This window comes from Anopheles bellator, chromosome 1 (assembly GCF_943735745.2).
Source record: "Anopheles bellator chromosome 1, idAnoBellAS_SP24_06.2, whole genome shotgun sequence".
Taxonomy (NCBI): Eukaryota; Metazoa; Arthropoda; class Insecta; order Diptera; family Culicidae; genus Anopheles; species Anopheles bellator.
In genome coordinates, this window is record NC_071285.1 from 5,068,433 (window position 1) to 5,086,847 (window position 18,415).

The 18,415-nt window shown below is 51.1% G+C and overlaps 1 protein-coding gene across 1 annotated transcript in view; it reads right to left on the reverse strand.

The window, feature by feature from the left end:
* LOC131205750 (neuroligin-4, X-linked-like) overlaps window positions 1–17,153 on the reverse strand; it is a 40,006-nt gene extending 22,853 nt beyond the window's left edge. Inside the window, exons 1-5 of the mRNA XM_058198027.1 lie at window positions 16,845–17,153; window positions 16,640–16,762; window positions 12,645–12,786; window positions 7,128–7,280; window positions 60–272 (exon numbers count right to left, since the gene is read on the reverse strand). Coding sequence (XP_058054010.1) covers window positions 60–272; window positions 7,128–7,280; window positions 12,645–12,786; window positions 16,640–16,762; window positions 16,845–17,153 — 940 coding nt within the window. The remainder of the gene's footprint in view (window positions 1–59; window positions 273–7,127; window positions 7,281–12,644; window positions 12,787–16,639; window positions 16,763–16,844) is intronic.
* Between the last annotated feature and the right edge of the window lie 1,262 nt (window positions 17,154–18,415).

The following is an 18,415-nucleotide window of genomic DNA, read 5'->3' on the forward strand; positions in this document are numbered from 1 at the left end:
GGCCGCCGTCAGGATCGATAAAACTGGCCCAATCTCGGTGGCCCTCGGCGACGACATACCTTTTCCGGTTTTGGAAATGAGCACCAGATTAGCCAGGGCGGCGCCCGTGTCGTGCCCCACCACCGTGATCCGCTTCGGGTCACCGCCGAACGAGCCGATGTTGTCGCGGACCCAGTGCAGCGCCAGGATGATGTCCATTAATCCTAGATTCCCGCCGGACCCTGCTGCTGCTGTGGCTGCTCCGGACGTTGAGGCACGAGTTTTTAAAAATCCTGCAAAGACAGGAAATGGGAAATTGGGATCGGAAAAGCGTGTAATGAGCAGAATGAATCTTACGGGCGCGCGCTGTGGAATCAAAACACAAAGACACCGAAAAGTTTTTTAATTCCCTCCATCAATCTCGTCTCGTACAAATCCGTTCGCCGGATCGCTTCTCTGGCTGGCCGTTGACAATCGGCAACCGGAACACCCGGGAGTTAATTTGACCAGCAAATAGACAGTTTCGGAGGCCGCACTAATAAATATCCGGTTATTTGTCTGGAACCCCTTGGCCGGATGGTCTTGGCCGGATCGCAACTTGTTGTTTGCCGGCCCCGCCTGGGTTTGATCTCCACCAGCGCACCATTTATCAACCCGGACTCGGTCCGGAGAAACCCGGCTCCGTTGGGTCCGGGGGTGGGGCCAGGAAAATATAATTCAATCAATTATTCAACCGAAATGGCATCACTTTTGGTCCTTTTTTGCAACTCTTCCGGTGGCCCATCGATGGCCGAGCCAACCGACCGAGTGCACTCGGGCTCCAAAACGGACATCGACGATAGGGCAAATAAACCATTTCCTGATGTTTATCTACTGATTACCTCTGGACCCGGAGAATGGGCCCCCGGAGGGTGTGCTGTGGCCCAGCCCCAGATCCCAGAACCCATTTTCCCGGCTTCGATCCCGCTTCGAAGACAAAGACTGGCGCCCGACCGACCGACCGACCAAGAGGTCTCGGACATCGAACGCATAGATTTGATAAATGATAATCCTCTCGGCAAACATATGCTCAGGGGCCCGGAGGGTCAAAGGGCCAAACACAGAAGGTGAACGCTCGATCTTCGATCCGTTTGCGGACAATCCGGAGCTCGATGTTGCTCGCGCACGCGATTAAGCAAATATCGAAGATCGAATCGATTTTCTTATCGTTTCCTTATCGTCCGGTGCCCTCGAGCTCTCGGAACCCGGAAACGGAACTCGTTAATCTAATTTTGCCGCGAACCGGTCCTGGCCCCCGCCCCCCTGGAAAAGGTGCCACCATTCATTGACTCCTGCTTCAACGTTGCGTTGTGTCGGTAATTTTATTTTGGAATCTATTTATTGCACTCGATGGCCCCCAACCCAACACACCGGAACGCGGAGATGGCACAAGCTGTGTGATGCTGTGTCTCTTTGAATTACGGGGCTCTCAGCGTGTGACCCGGAATTCGATTATTCCAGTACCTGGGACGGCGCTCGCATATGGTTCATAAATCAAGCGAGTTATCGAATAATTTCAACAGAAACTCCGTGCCACTTGCCGGTTGGGTTCGGAGCGGCAGTTCCTATTTATAGTTTATCGAGCGACGATAGTCCTTGCCTGTGTCAGGTACAGGCACGCGGGCGGACGCTTCTGTTGCCATTAATAGTTTTCCGGGAATAGGTTAGACGGTGCAGCAACTTTTCCACGGGCTCACACTGCACTTGACACCGATCGGATTTGGCAACTACAAACGGACCAGCACCGATTTTATGGCCACCCCATCGCTTTGAAAGCGCCTTTTTTTTGGGTGGGCGTGTTCGGCGAACTTTTAACTTACATCGGGCCACCGATCGGTTTTAGCTCGGGGTCAATATTTTAGGCCGGCACAAATCCACTTCCCCAACGTCGATCGGGGAAAAAAGCCTCGGAACCACCGATGGACGGCAGGCAGGCTAAATTTAATTAAGCCAGATTACTATACACCGACCACCGGCCTTTTTTGAACAAGGATTTTGTAACAAGTGCTTTCAGTGTACGCGCCGGACTGCGTGCCAATAAATCCAAACTCCGGCCCTGGGTGTAACATCGGTGACTCCGATTCCGATGGCCGATGTGAGCCCATAAACATCAAAAACAACGCACCGGCGCTCGACCCTTCATCATAACCCACCCGAACATCCGGATGGTCGAATAAAACTCAATTGACCCGCGCAAAGGGCACGCGACGACATCAGCACTTTTGCATGCCGAGCTCTGGTCTGGGTTGGAAAAACATGCATTTTCCACATTTTATCTTCGCCGCTCTGTCAGCATGGTCCTAGGCCGGCCACGGGTGTGTGCGTGCATTCCGAACCCGACCCAAACGGACCCAGAGTTGAGAGTTTTCGGTGGATAGCGTTCTTCACAAAATTTCCACAAATTTCAAACGGGTGGCCGATTGTTTCGAGCGGGGGGGCCATCACCGAACCGACTTTTATGTGGATGTTGTTTGAAATGAGATAAACGGCATGGAGCGGAATCGGAAAACAACGAACAGGACACCGCACAGGGTCCAGGGTCTGATGACTGCTTTATTCGCAGCCCTCAGCCCGTCTGTCATATGCTGCGTCCGTCGTAACTTTTATCAAAACCGGATCGACCAAAAAACAGCCCGAGCCCTTTTTCTGCAATTCATCAGCGACAAATTGTTGGGATGCCGTCCAGCGTTCCGTCGTTGTGTGGGTCCATCGTTGTGAGACGGTGCGGGCAGCGAAGAATGATAAATGATGACTAGCTAGCCGGCGTCGTTGGTCCAACTCTTGCCCAATCTGTCACGCGAGTTCCCAACTCAACAACCCCGACAGCAAGCGCTGCAACTTCTCCGTCGGGACCAGCAAATTAATGTTTAATCAACCTACTCCGAACCGGTCGAATCAAAATCCGGGCAATCGATTCACATTTACAAGCCATTTTGCTCGGCCGGTGCCGAAAAAAGTTGCTGCCAGGTGCGTCAGAACCCGGAACCTCGGTTCTAACCGAGCTAGAAACCGAGCCGACCGAAGAAGGGGCGTCGGAACACCACCTGCGGTTAAATTACACGTCAATTCAAATGCAATCTCTTGCCACATCCTTTCCCAGGCGCTCGCTTTCCACTAACATAATATTTCGAGTGAGTTAGGGTTCCTTTTTTTATCGAATTTCGCCGCAAGGCCCAAAGCGAACCGTCACGCATGCACGCTCACTTCCATTTAACGTCATACTGGGGAGGGCTCCCGGCCCTTCAAGGGGGCTGAGGCTCGTAGGGTGAAAAATAGGTGTTTAGGTGAGAGCATTAGAGGGCCCCACCCGACCCCCGTTCGAAGATCTGAGCTTCGCCGTGAAGCGCGTGTGCGGAATTTCGAATGCAAAGCCGCAGAGGTGGTCGGGATTCGCCCAGGATTCGCCCGGTCTGGCCTGTCCTGGCCGCCACCACGTACGGAGGGATGTTTATGCGAGAGTCTATGTGCAATAAATATTTGTGGGTTTTTTTTTTTGCTTTTTTGCCCTCAGGTCGCCGCCAGGGGGTCGCCTGGCACTGGAAACTGGAAAACTCACATCAAGCGGATCACACAAGCGGTGCCGGCGCTTGCTACCGAGTGAGGTTCAATTGGACAACAAGAGCTTGAAGAAAGACGATGTGGTGATAGGGGGCATCCATTTATGGAAGCCACCCGTGGCGGACACCCCAGCGAGCCGCGTGTATGGGAATCGATAACGAAAGAAACTGCTGACGATCGTTAGAAACGGTGCGAATCCGAACTGGGTATTTGTGTGTCAAAGGCGGGTGTCCCGAACTCTTCTCGCTGCACTAAATCAAACCACAGGACAGAGAGATTGTTTCTGCGATACAATAGCTTTAGCGACAAAAGTGTTGTAGAAGGTCCTTGGTGAGTCTTCTCCACTCTGTTTGGTATGCAGCGAGTCGCCACATACATTTCTGAAGGTGCAATAACTTGTTCTTATAATGGTTTGATTATTGTAAATGAGGAGGATCTCTGGAACACCAATTCCATCTCTTTTCAAAGGGCCATCAGGAGCCCGAGCAGGTGTCATCATCTTTCGATTTGGGGTTCGATAACCCACTTTAAACAGTGTTTGGATGGCCACAAAAGCATCCATTAAAATAAAAGACACTTGCGCTTCGTCGAATCAATCAATCAATGAAGCTGAAACTGTTGGCTTGTTATCAAGGTGTTACTATAGGGTGGGCAACAACATAACTTCTCAATCGTCATCATGTCTGGTGAGACAAAAAATTACTGTTTGATCATGATTTACAAGTATGATCATCGGACCGTATTTTTAGGAAGACGATAATGGAGTTACATTAACCGTCAATGATGAGCGTTATCGGGCCATGATAACGTGTTTTTTCCTGTGAGAATGGAATTGTCCTTTAAAATATCCATGCCTTTTTCCTTTGTCCTCTCATCCCTTACTGTTCAATGTGTAGACTTAGCTTAAATGTTTAGTTTGTTTAGCCCCGTATTTAGATTAACGTGGTTTTGGTTTATGTTTCCTTGGCTTTTTGGCTCGCAGCCTGATCTACTTCGTGCGCCTCGAGGCTTTGGAAAACCCACGATGGCCACCCACAGAGGGAGCCAGAAAAGGATCCATGAAAGCTCATGTCTAGTTTTTTCCAATAGAATAACCTCTACAATAATACAACTAAAACAGCAACTACAAGTAGCTATACAAATACAAATACAAATACAATAATCTTGAGATAATCTATAAGAAAATCTTTCAGATAATCTTGTTAATCTTGTTAGAGTTAGAGTAAGTTAAATTAAATACTGCTCGGTCCGTTCTTCTAAAATTAAAAACACGGATTTTGTTAGGCCAACTGTTCGCGCAAAGGACATGGACGATTACAGGTTTCAATAGGACAGTTAAAACAACACTCCCAGAGGCCACCAGATTTGATTCAACCAAACTTGTATTGGTGGGGTTATTTGATTGGATTTCTAAGGACTCTAGCACTCAATAAGCTAAACACTCTAGGTGCCGTCAAGACCAATTTTCCTTCAAGAAAGTGATGGAAAACGCCGAAATAAGGACGAATTTGGTTACCGACGCAAAATGCACGGAGAGACACTCGCGAAAGGCAGCTTCGAATCCCACCACATCGCAACTGTTCCCACATCACACCGGTTGATCGTCGTTGATTCGAAGCTTTAAAGCTTTAGCGTGTTGGCGTGTTGGCGCAGAGCTGTTACATTTTCACTCCCCTTTCTCCGCCTTCGGCCACGCTGCGCCACAGCGTGAGTTAGAAGGCGTCGCTAGCCCATCGGTCGGCCCCCGGCTTTTCCGAGAGGCACTTTTGCAATTTATCTTCAAAGGGGATTTTTCTCTGTTGCTCTGCGTGGTGGTGGGTCCCCTCTAAAAACAAAAAAAGAGGCATCACACACGCAATCAAGCGATCGCCGCGCGTGAAGGGCGTGCTTCAGCGCGAGAGAGTGTGAACAACTGGAACTGGAACTGGCTGGAACAACGCACGGGTCTGGTATTTTACCGATCCGTTTTCGGGCCGGCCCTCGTGACGGTGTTGGCCACTCACGCCAAAACGTCACAATCGCAATGGCGAACGTGGTTGGCATAGTTTATCACTGTTTACATTTCTCGCGAGCCCGCTGCGGGGTGCACTTCAGAATGCGCCGGTTCGGACGTTCGTCCGTTCGTGGCCGGATTGCCGGCACCGACAATCCATTGCCGGTGGCATCGAACGCGAGGAACGCGTCGCTCCTGCTCCTGCTAAAGTTTGCCCGACGCAATAAATATAATGCCATAACGAAATGAATTCCATCGCGACCATTCGGGACGCTGGTTACTTCCCAAAAATGCAACCACGTTGGGCGATAGAATCATTTTTCAGAATTTATTTATCGTCGCTTAGATTTCTTTCCCCTGGCTGGCGTTCCCCGCGAGTGTCCACGATGGGTTCCAGCTCCAGTTCCAGTGGTGCACCGTTTCGATTACGCTGGCAATCCGCGGCCAGAAGCGCCCGGTGCAGTCACCAGCCAGCAATTATTCAGCTCCGTTTCCCTGGGTCCCTGGGCAGGACGATGAGAAAGTTGAATTTTATTTGACATCCTTCGCGCCCCGGCAACGAACGCCGGGGACGGGGATGTGTGGTTAGTGAATCAATTGCAGATGAAATACAACCCCGAGTGGGCCGGCCCGCTGTGTACCATGCCATGGTAACATTCTCCTCGGACCGAACGGTTAGCTATGGAACCGCTAGTGGCCCGATTGCGAATGTTGGCCGTGGCCATGCCGAGTCTAAAACCAGCGCAGGCGATTTATCATCTGTCAGCCGGAATGGCCACCGGCCATCCGATGATGAGAACCCGCGGGCTACCAGGTGGGTTTATTAAAAAACTCGTCCGAGACCGAAACCGTTCACTTCGGACGACGTTCATGGTGATGTTGACAAATCGAATAAACAAATATTGCCCAGTGGCCACTTTATACAGTTAACTCTGAACAATGTGGATTAGAACGAAAATGGCAGGTTCATGTAGAACGGTTTTGGTCGAGTTGAAGATTTACTCGCGGCATAAAAGTCACAGCGGCACACATTTAACGACACAATAAAAAGGGGCAAGAAAACATAAGACCTTGGCTGACGTGGCCGTATGTCGAGGCACGCGTGCCTGAAATATGCTCGCCGCGTTCGCCGACCTAGTATTTCAATCTTTTGATAAGCACTGATTTACGACGTAATTGTGCAAAAATGCTCCTTCATATTCGCTTCTCGCCGGGCGGTCACAGACTGTGGTTGGAGTCGCACTCGTCGGGCCACTTGCGTTGCGTAATATAAATTTTCATTATTCGCCCAAACCCAACACCGGGAGATGATCGCCGCAACCCGAGTGCCCGTTTCCGGGTGGATTCGAGTCGAGACTCAAATTGATAGCCCAACACCGCAGCTGGCCCACCCGTTCATTAGTGTGCGGGAAAAAGCGTCCCTTTTTGGGGTCATTTTTTCCCCGGACGGGAACACTGATGATGACATGTTGTTCTGTGTTGGCTAGGAGTATTCGGGACCCTACCTAACTGAGGCGTGTCGTTCCAGGTTCCTGTTGATAGGGGGGGGTGAACTTACCGAGAATTCCCAAACGAAAATTGACTGTAACTACTATGACGTGACCGTAGCTGGCCAGCACCGAGCCGTCGTACGGGTTGCCGGAGCCCCAGTCGTACGATTCGCCGTGGATGTAGAAGAAGATCGCGTACGGTGCCTCCAGGCCTTGGCTGCCTGCAAACGGGGAAAAAGCCGGTGAGTTAGGTCAATATTGTATTACACTTATTGGAAAAATGAACATCCTGGAGCGTCGAAGCGCCGGTTAACCACAGGAAATCAAAGATTGGCGTCGCCGTAGGGCAGGTAATGGAAACCAAACATGATCGTCTAATTCATTTCTAAAAACATCCAAGCCACCCTCCAGCCCTTACTCAGTATCCATGGAGACTGGGTGGCTGCTGCAGCTTCAATCCAGCTGCTCCATCTTTGGTTCGGAAACTCGAACACAACCCAAAACATTGCCGGTAAATAAAATACTTCGAATAATACTAAAGCATATTAGTTTTTACTTTGCTGATCACACGATCGGTTCTCTGAGCCTTCATTGCTCAAGCTAATCACCGAGATGGACTAGAGTCTCCCAGCGAGAATCCCGGTTTCGGTTTTTCAAACACCCCACCGGCCCTATGCCGGAAAACAAGGAGCTTGTCGGTAAACATGTTTGCCAAAGTTCGGTGAAAAGCCCGAGCCCCACGGTGCCATCCATCAAACATTAACTTTGATGATTAATGCCGTGTGATGCTCCGGAAAATGGTGCTCCGGAAAGAAAAAACACGGAACGGAGAGTAAGCGAATGTAAGGCGATATTTAATAAGCGAAACGAACAAATAAACTCCATCGGAGGGCCCTTTCTTTTGCAGAAGCGATTTTGAAACAAGATTATGCTGTCGCACCATCGTACGGCGACTGGCGCTCCTAATCCCTGGTGTGGCCTGGCCTCATACGAGCATGATCAATCTAACGTTGCCGTTTTCTTCCCGAACGGACTTAGACGCCTTGGCGACCGATTCATTATCTAATGGTGAGCTGCAAGAAGTAGATGACGTCGTCGTAGGACGTCGTTAAATTCGCTTCAGGATCCTTCGTTTTTGCCCCTGGTCGACATTTGGCTTAGGCGACAAACATTGGATGTAAAATCGACAGCACAACATGTTGTAGCTCCACAGGTTTCCGGTCACAGGACGTTCCGACCCTTGTGCGAAGGGATTATTACGACCACAAACCGGACAGCAAAACGAGGAAACGTTTTAAGAAGCCAGCCCAGGCCAGCCACAGGAGCGCACCTGTTGTGTTGTCTTTGAAGCTGAAAACATAGAGACCAAAGGACCGAGGCCCGAGGGAAATCCGAAAGGATCGGGAAGGAGTTGCAACTGTCAGCTCTCAGTGCGTGTCCGAAGGTCCGTTCGGATCGGGTCCATCATCATCATCAGCAGCAGCAGCAGTCCCATCAGAGCCGGTTGGTGGAGACTTAATTAAAAATAAATAAATGAAAGCACAGACCGATGCCCGCTGTTACACGTTTAATTAAGATTTCAATTAATCGCCCTGCTCCCTTTCGGGCGCTCGTGAGAAATGGTCGTGAGAACGCCAGCGAAAGTAATAAACCGATAAGCGAGAGGGAACCTTGAGTATCCTTGACAATCGCCACGGAATCGGAAAAGAGTGGCCCGAAAACATCGCTTATCCCGCCCGCCGGACTTTCGGCTCAATCCACTTTCGATTAGGAGGCAAGGTGACGAACGGAGAGAGCTCGGCTGGTGGCCGGGAAAACGACGGCAGCTGCTGCCAGGACTCGAGTTTGTCGCTCGTTACGGAAGCGATTCGATGATGGAAAACCGAAAATGTTAAAGTTGAAATTCAATTATCATTTATCATCTGCCAGCCAGCCGGCGTGCGCTACACACGCAGCGGCTTCATCCTAATGTTGAACTTGGCCGTACCGCGGTACCGGGTTTGGGACCATTTTGTTCCGCAGTTTGCGAGGAGCGGAAAAAGATTTGCACAAAATGTAGATAAATTGTCGTCCGAATCGGTAGCGTTTTGGGCCCTCAAATGGGCCTCAAATAATATAAATCGAAACACTGCGCCACCGCACACGCGAGAGAGAGAGAGAGAGACAGGATCCAAGTGTGGAACCAAGGTTTCCGGGACCAAATTGAATTGAAATTAATGAGAGGAAGGAATTGCGCTTAAAGACGGCGCAATTATGAGCAAATTTTGGTTCGGATCCGACCGGCCCGAGCTGTCGGGTCCGGTTCCGGGTTTCTTCTTTTTGGCATTAATCTTTCGCGTAACTCGCGAGAAGAGCTCAACGATCGTTAAGAATCCGATTCTTGGAACGCTGATTTCGGGGGCCAATTTGCGTCCTATTTGCGCCCATTGTTGCCAATAAGCGCGGGCTAAAAGTAAGGCGGAACCATCCCGCGGGTGAATTTTCCATAAATTTCCAATTCACAATCCGCCGACGTCAGTCGATTAATAAATGGAGTGCCACCTGCCTGTCTGTCAATTGATTAAGAAAATTAAAATAAATAAAACCTAGCAGCGCCTAGGAATCGGGCTGCTTCATTATTATGTTGGCCCCTTGCCTTTCGGTCTGCCAGCAGGCTGCCATTGAAAAAACAATCTTCGCTCAGCAATTCCGGCAGGTAGGGTAGGCCCTGGCAGCGAAGCATTGTGCTCCCTCCTGGTGCGCTTGTTAGGAGACCTTTATAAAATCGTGCTCCTTAAACCACGGGAAACGGGCCGCCACCGGTGAATGCCAACATGCCAACGCGAGGGCGCCAAATTTTCTATAGAATATTATCATAATCTAAAGCAACGTCAACATCATCCTCTTCATGATTATCATCACATCCGCACCACCACCATCACGGAACTCGGAAGGCACTGGTAGTCCACTGGATAAATGGTTGAATTGACGCAACGGATCATGGGCCCAGGATTATGGATCCTTGGGGGAGGGTTCTGGGCGAACCGTTTCCGCCGCCGCCTCCGTTCGGTGGAGAAAACCCGACCGACAGCACTAAAAAACCTACCGAAAAAATGGGCGAAAGATTGTGGTTGTCGAGACGAGTTTTTGTGGAAGCCAGGCCGCCAGGAAGCCTTCACCCATTTATCGACGCTTCCGACAGCCGCTCGCACAGCTCTCCGGACTTTTCGCCTAGGCGAAGGCTCGGGCCACACACGCCGGCCATATTGCATCTGAAATATTCATAAAATATGCTGGTCGGCGCAGTCGGTCGGTGGTTGGCCCGGTTGCAGCACAGCAAAGCTGTGGTTAAAAACTTTCACTGCCCGCTTTGGGCTCCTCGGGTCGGCCTGGCCAATATCTTTTATTCGATCCGATCCTGCTGCTGGCTGTAGTGAGAGTTTTGCTAGAGAACAGTTTTTTTTGGGGTGAAGAGTTTAGACACCGAAATCGACCTCGACGATGGCAGAAAAGGAATTTTCAACTGCACGGCCTATGTTTAATTGAATAACCACCGAGATGGGAAAACCAACCCGCCGGAAAAGCTGCCATCGTTTTCGCTTACTGAAAGTGTGTACCACAATTGTTATTGTTTTGGCGCCCCAAACGCCTGAAATCCTGAACACAATCCTGTCGATGTGGGCGCCAGGCGCTTGATGGGCCAGATCGATTTGTTTAGTGCCGTGACGGCGGCTTCCATCTTCGTCAGCAGCGAGCCGAGGGCCGATGATTTATTTGCTCGCCTTTTTTATTAGATCCGGGCGCGTCGTCGTTGCGCCGTAAATCGAATCATTTATGGTCCCGGGAGAAATAAATAATATGGCGAAGGTTGGCGGATGCTAGATTAAAAGCCCAAGCCCAGCGCAAACCCTTCGCACAGGCACACAGGATGCATACGCATTTATGTGCGATGGTTTTATTTATTCGCTCCGAAATCAAAAGGCGGCCATAAAATTCGAGAACCAGAATTACAACACGCACCCGCCGCCGTGGGCGAGGCACTTTCTTCACTTAAGATGATAGAACTTTCTGGGCGCGCTTCAATTGCAATTCCATTCCGGGCGGGGCCATAAAGCGTCGAGGCGTCGGAACGAGGCGCCCATTCCCGAAGGTCGAACGACTGGTACCTGGTACCGGGATGTGATTTGGCTGCAAAAAGAGTGGCAGAAAACAACATCGAGAAAATGATAATTACATTGCCATTGGGTTTCCCGACCCGACCCGAACCATTACACGGTGGCTCTCCGGTGTGTACGGGACGGACATGGCAATGGCACGGTAAACTTTAAACGACCAGCCAGAGTGGGGAACATGATAAAACAATAAACTAGTTTATGTTCGCAATTCATGACCCGTAACCGAATCACTCGCCGTGAAGCGGCTCTGCGAACCACACAAGCTCTTCAAGACACCCTCGGGAGTCTCCGTTTGCTAGTCCGTAAAGCATCAGGAGAGAACCTTTTGTGGTTCCTCGCTTTCATTCACAGAACGCGGTGCTTCCTGATATGCGAAACAATAGATTAAATTTTATACGAAACCTTCCCCCCGGGCGGTTATAAAGCCAACCGAGTAACGACGATTGGGCGTGATTGGCGCCTTCGACAACGATACGCCGATAATGATGATGGCCACGGCTCCGGACGGCCCGACGGCGTTCCGGGAATGTCTACTAATTACCGGTTTGATGGTTCCATTTCCTCGAAACACCGAGCGATGGGAGCTAATCATTTAATGGTGAAAGCCGTTAAATTTCACTCATTTGTGTCGTCCTGATTCGGTTGACCGCCTCCAATATTAACGCCCCATTTAATGGGGGGAATTTGAAAAAAGGATACCAAGGTGAGCCGCCGCCAGCCATTTGCACCGCAAATTGATTGCTAATTCATCCCCAGAGAGAGAGAGAGAGATCTTCCGGTAGGTCGTACAGGTACAGGTTCGGTTTGCCATATGACTCACGGTTCAGTGTTCAATCTACCGCCCGAGTGTCTGACAACTAATGAATTCAATTAATAAGTACACCATCCAAGCGAGCCTTCCGGGCGTCTTCGAGGGCGCATCAAACAAGGAAGAGAAAACTATCGGGAGGGAGAAATAAATCGGTCCGAATGGGCCAACCCAATTTGTCGCCCAAAGAAGGCTCCCGATGTCGTTTTATGTCTTCTCCAACCGGGCCATCTGGTTCCCCCAGGCTGAAAGGGCAGCTACTTTGCCTACACCGAACGACTTGTTTGTCTCAGGATAAAGTTGTTTGTTCACTGCGGAGCATGACCTCCATTCAGACGTGTGCGTCCTGACCGGGATTCAATCAATTGTGCCGAGGGTTACGTCGATTGGGGGAAAAAAACCCCCAGAATCGCACGGCTCGAAGAAAACGATGTCCTGACCGACCCGCCAGAGACAGAGGTGGCCTAAGGACATCCAAGCGAATGCATCTCCGAGACCCCCCCCTAAAGTCGACCTCGAATTTATGGACGATGAGTGCGGAATTTATCATTCCGAGGTCCTCTCGGTTCCTCGGTTTCACTCCTCGGACGGCTTTCAGTTGTTGGACAGTTGCGAAAACTTACCACTTCCGGGCACGTAAATGTTCAGCGTCAGGCAGTCCTCGCTCTGGTTGGCCAGCAGCGGCAGCAACCGTTTCAGATGCTGATAACGCCCCTTCGGCATCGAGAGCAGGGCCGCGGTCCGGTTGCCGATGTCGGGAAAGCTCTGCGGAGAAGAAACGAAGACGTTGCGGTGAATGAAGGGGGTGCCGGGACAGATATGTGAGAAATATGAGCCTCGCAAACCGGCCACCATGGTAAAGGGAACGGAGAGTCAATCTGGTACGCCAGTCGCAGTCGCCAACCGATGACGATGATAAAATGCCCCGCTTTTTTCCGAGTAGCCCGCCGTGCCGGGGTTTAATGGGGAGACTGTTCAATTTAAAGAAATGGAAGCAAAAAAAAAGATGAAAACGCGGGCGGCAAGAAAATGAATTGTTGGCCAGTACATCGGCCAGTCACTACGCGCGCCAGCCTGCCCGGTGGCAATCCGCAAGGCGAAAGTAGGTTAGCAGAGTTTAAGTGCAATTTTCAGCTTCAGCAGGCCGTGATTTACTGTCGCCTCTTCCGAGTGGTGCCTAGCAACCACTTGAACCGTTTTCTTCCAGCATCCGAGCGAGCGATTCATAGCATATTCATTCCATTACACGATTCCTCGGCGATTCCTGCGGACTGCAACGGAACCGGAGGCGGAACCGCGGGCGGACAGAAAAGCCTTGACGTAAGCAACTTTTAGCTTTCTCTCAGGGCACAAACTCTGTTTGATTAGTTGAAAACATAATAAGAGAAAATCGTCCAAACCGTTGACGCTGCAGAGCGCCGCAGAGCCTGGCGCTGGATCCGAGGGCCCCTCCTGGAGCGAGTGGGTTGATGTTTATTTAATGCACACAACTCCTTTTGAAGATTCGATGCCCCGCACAAACCAAGCCTGGGCCGGGGGAATTTTCGGAGAATCGCTTACCGGTTGGGAGAAAATTGAAAACTTCACTTCGGCTCCAGAAACCGCCGACGCGGCACCATCGACCATCTTGGAAACCTTCGGAATCTTCGGTATTCACCGCCGCAGCGCCGTAAAACTAATAATTGCGAAGATGATGCAAAAAATCGCAAACTTGGCCACTTACGTGGCCACTTCAAGGGCCACTTTTCCGATCGGTGGTCGGAGCGGGCAATAAACACGCCCTTTGCACCACACTCAAACAAATGACTATCGTTCGTCCTTCGACCGTCCTTCGACTGCCGTAATCGCCAGCCTACTTCGGTGTGCGATGTGATGGATGAATATTGACTTTGGCTAACTGCTCCGTTTGCTGCTTCGCACACGCTCTCCGGGTCCGGATAGTTCCGGTTCCGATCGTATCGATCAAGCGAAGATAATTGTGTCGGAGCAGTGGCAGTAGGTGCCATAAATGACCTGCTTCGAATGGGATGGGCTGCCATGTACTTCTCGGGCATCTCGGGCGCTTCTTCCTTTTTGGCTGCCCTGGGTCATGGGCTCCGAAAACTTTCCCGAGGCGCCCACTTCCCAAATCTGCTTCACACGCCTTTCAACATTGATTGCCAAATCTTGCCCGAACTTTCCGTCGGCAGTCACTCTGGGCGGCTCTGGAACGGAACGATAGTGTAACCACCGAACGATGGAATTTCCTACTTAAGTCTCTACGTTCAACACAGGGAGCCCACCAGGAGAAGCCTCGTGAAGGAGGAGTACGTGGGGAGCATTTCAAAAATTTAGAGCCCAGCGGAAACTCGGAAGATCGGAACTAAAGTTAAATTGGTTCAATGATTGAAATTGCAATATTCTTATCACATAATCGATAAGAACACTCGAACACACGCTGTGGAAGGCCTCCATATGCATGGTGGAACGGCTGATTGGGATTGGGGGCTTAAGAAGTAAAAATTATTAAAGGAAAAAAATGGGCTGGGCGGTTACATTGATTCCTTGAGCACTGGAGCACACTCTGTTCGGTAAACTCGTGGCGGCCACGTTCTCGATGACAGACTCAGGGAGCGCCCCGGAGCTCAGCCCTAAAGTCCGGGTGGAACGGGTTGGTGATGAAAATTTCATGACGCTTGGCAGGAGTACAGTCTTTTTTTATCGCCGGCCCGCGTCACAAGAAGAAGAAAGCCTCCTTTCGGGCCACTTTCGAGGGCTGCCCAAGAGGGAGTAAAGTTCCGAGAAAGACGGGGCACACCATTTCCCGGAACACAGACACCGTCCCAAAGTGCACACGGTTTGTCAAACAACGTTTGGCTTTAATGGGTTGTGGCTCCCGGACGACGACGGTTTCGTCCTGGGGCCCGGGTGAGAAGCGCCGTGAAATATTATAATGATTGTGCCCGAGTTCGTGGCCGTGTGTGGCACACGGCTTTTCACCGTTTTCCCGGCCCGTGCACCCGGTGGGCACACCGAGTGTCGGTTTCACGGCACGTTGCCAACGAGCGTGGTGGGTGGGGGGCCGTTTACGTCTGTATGTGTCCGCCCGTGTACGTGCGCGTGGCGCGCACAATGATGTGCGCGAATTAAAGCGGAAACAGATGGGTTTCCCCGGTGGCCGACCGGCCGCTGGGTCGCTGGGCACTTTCGACAATTTCCTTCCACCAGGAGAGCTTATTTTTCATTAGCCATTTGTCGACAATTTAATGCCTAGCGAGTATGTTTTCACCCGCCCCACCCCACGGCCGGCATGCGCCGTGTGTGACGAGTTTTAACGGCCCCCCGCTCGGTTGAGCCGAGCCGAGGTCCACCGAGGACTGCCGACGAGCATTTTTCTCAACGGCCCACCGAACGAACTCGCAAAGTCACGAAATTGACCTGAATTTTTGACGAGCCAAGCGGGCGTCGTCCTTGTCGGCACCCGGGTGGGCGAGTTTGACGGCGAGTGCCAGTGCCGAAAAGGAAAAAAAGGACACACACGCGCGAGCCTACGAGGTACCTGCTCGTACGGATCCAATTTGGTCACCGGCGGAGAAAATTGCCTCACGACGCAAATGTGACCGAACCGTGAACTGTGAACCGGGCGCGGAATGATTTTCTATCATTTCAGGCTAATTATAAAATAACCGAGCAAAAAGAGGCCTCGTCATGTGGTGGTTGGTGAGACAGATTAATTGGACGCGTGGAAGTAGAATGAAAGGTGCGAAACTGTTGGATAAGCTTCGTGACATTGCATTACCCGGGTGCTTTGGAGGAACTACCGGTGGTCGATTCCTTGTTTACAGCAGCAGCAGTTTGATCAAAAAGCCTTTGGTTGATGTAAAATGTTTGAGCTTTTGAATCACGCTACGTGCCCCGAGTCCTTCAAAAGTAAAGTAACTTGATTTTTTTGGGTGTTAAATATGTCGAGTTTCATCCCGAATAAAATCCACTCGTAGAATTAACTACTTTAGCATTTTAATTTGAAGGAAAGGTGATCGAAGCACATCGTTTGGTTGTTGAAGCTAGTATTGAACATGTTCCAGGTTTGTAGGTTTGAAGATGAGCAATAAAAGGAGATGGTAGATGCAGACCCATCCCAAACACACAACAAATGCCAGGAACAGTGCTCGGAAGAGCAATTTTCCATCGTTTAAAAGCCATAGGAGAGATCTAGAAGCTCCCAAATTGGGAGCGAAATGCAAAACTTATTGGTGGAATGCTCCCTTCAAGGCCCCAAAGGAAAGCGGTTTTGCATCGGAATGTCACTGGCAATGAAAAATTCGGTTTATATTGAGAACCATCAGCACAAAAAATGAGCTTTCACCTGGTAAAGCCTGCCTATTCACTGCTAAGCCTAATTGGGTAGGCTAAAACAAAATGCTCTCTGTGTGTGGTGGGACCAGAAAGGTGTGGTGTATCATGCGTAAGTGGAACGTTGCAATAAATGAGTAATTTAAAACTTTCAATGATAGAAAAACGACCAGAATGGACCCGGTGCAGACAACTTCATCTTGTTAAACCGTAGTAAAAGGAACCCATTGAAAGGTGGCCGGCCGAATCGCGAATTCGGAAAGTGTATCACTCGATCGCTACAAACCTGTGGACAAACGGACCCGAACGTGTCCGCCAGCCGGGTACCCTTCCACGGTGGCAGCTTCTTCGGCGGTTCGAAGCGCAAACTTCCGGTCGGTGGCGTCGCGTACGGAACGGCTTTGAACACCTGCCGAAGAAGAAGAAGAACGATGGTGGCCCATTAGACACCGGACCGGAGCGCGGTGTGATTCACGGATTTCAATACGAACCTCCACCGGTTCAAGATGCTTCGAGGCGAGCTCGAGGATGACGCCCCGGATGGCGCCGGACTTGGTGTCGACGATGCGCGAACTGTAGCGCGGGCCGGCCCAGGCCGGACCGATGGCGAAGCTGCTGCAGCAGCAGAGCCACAACCAGAGCCACCAGAGGGTAGGGAAATTCGTGCCAAGTACAAATGTCCGGCTGCACGTGCCACTAGCGTTGCTCACTTCCGGTTCCGGCTGTGGCTGCTGCTGGTGGTAGTCGTCGTCGCCGTGGCGCTGGTAGGATCGCTGCTGTGGGCCATCGTGGGCCTGCATTGTACGGGACGCTGAGCGGATCGGGCCACATTACCGGTTCCCCGCATGAGGATCGGCCATTCTACGCACGGTCCTGCAGCCGAACGGGACGTGCCGCGAGGCGACGGTAATTTTTCGCGCGCCCTGCCCACATGGCCCGACTCTCGCAATGCAATTCCGCACAATTCGCACACGCAATTAGTATTCCTCGCGGGCGGGCGTCGAATTCAATTCCAACTCCATTGTCTGCGTGACAAAGTCCGGTTTTTCAATATCCGATTCTCGCCCCGAAGGCGGCCTATTCACCCAGGTCCAACCGAAGACGTTCCACCTTAAAGCTTAAACCGTCAACACGTCCTCAACTTAGGGATGCAATCTGCGGAAAGAGAGAGAGAGTAAGAGAGAGAAATGGAGCGGTTATTAAGTTTTTCGAGTTCAAGAGTTTCGTATTACAAATCCCACCCGTTTGGCCGATTGGCAATCCATTTCGGAATTAAAAGAGAGTGCAAAACAAACCCGTACGGCCCCGAAGATGCACTCCTCAAGAAGTCAGCCAGTCTTTTCGGGAATTAGCAAATGGAAATGTTTTCGCGGCCACCCGCGGCAGGAGCGAAAGCAGCCGAAGTGCTGAAGTCATTTAAACTTTGCCGACTTTACCCGTCGCCCAGCGCCAAAATCTCGCTCACAGCTTCATTTGCAGAAATGCGGCTAGGACCCTCGGCTCGGGTGGCTGGCATCATCAAATCGCTGTCGAAAATAGATGTCGAACATGGTGCAAAGTTCACGCCGAGCCCCGCCTCGCCGGGCGAGACCTCACATTAACCCGTCGCGAGAGTCGCGTTCTCCGAGGCGCCATACTCTCCGTGGCCGTGTGATTTGCATCGGTACAAATTAAATTAATTTGTTGGTTGGTTGAAAGTTTCCCCAAATGTGCAAGGACGACGACGGTGCGACTGCAACACGCGGAGTTCGCGGGGCCGACCACGGCCGGCACGGGAAAAAGTTTATCCTGCGCTAGTTTTGTGGCGCGCGTGTTGTGGCCGTGCACCACACTCCGGGGTGGTGTGACTTTGCAAGTAGCCACTTCCAGTAGCTGCTCCTAATGCACTTTTCAAGAACCGACCCGTTTAGGACCGGCTCACAACCGATTTCAACCGATGCACCGGGAACTGAACCTTCGGAGCGTCTTTCAGCGAAACTCGAGCTCGTTTACCACAACGATGATCACGATTAGAAGCCCGCCCCGGGATGGCCACCAAACGGACGATCGAATGCAGGACCTT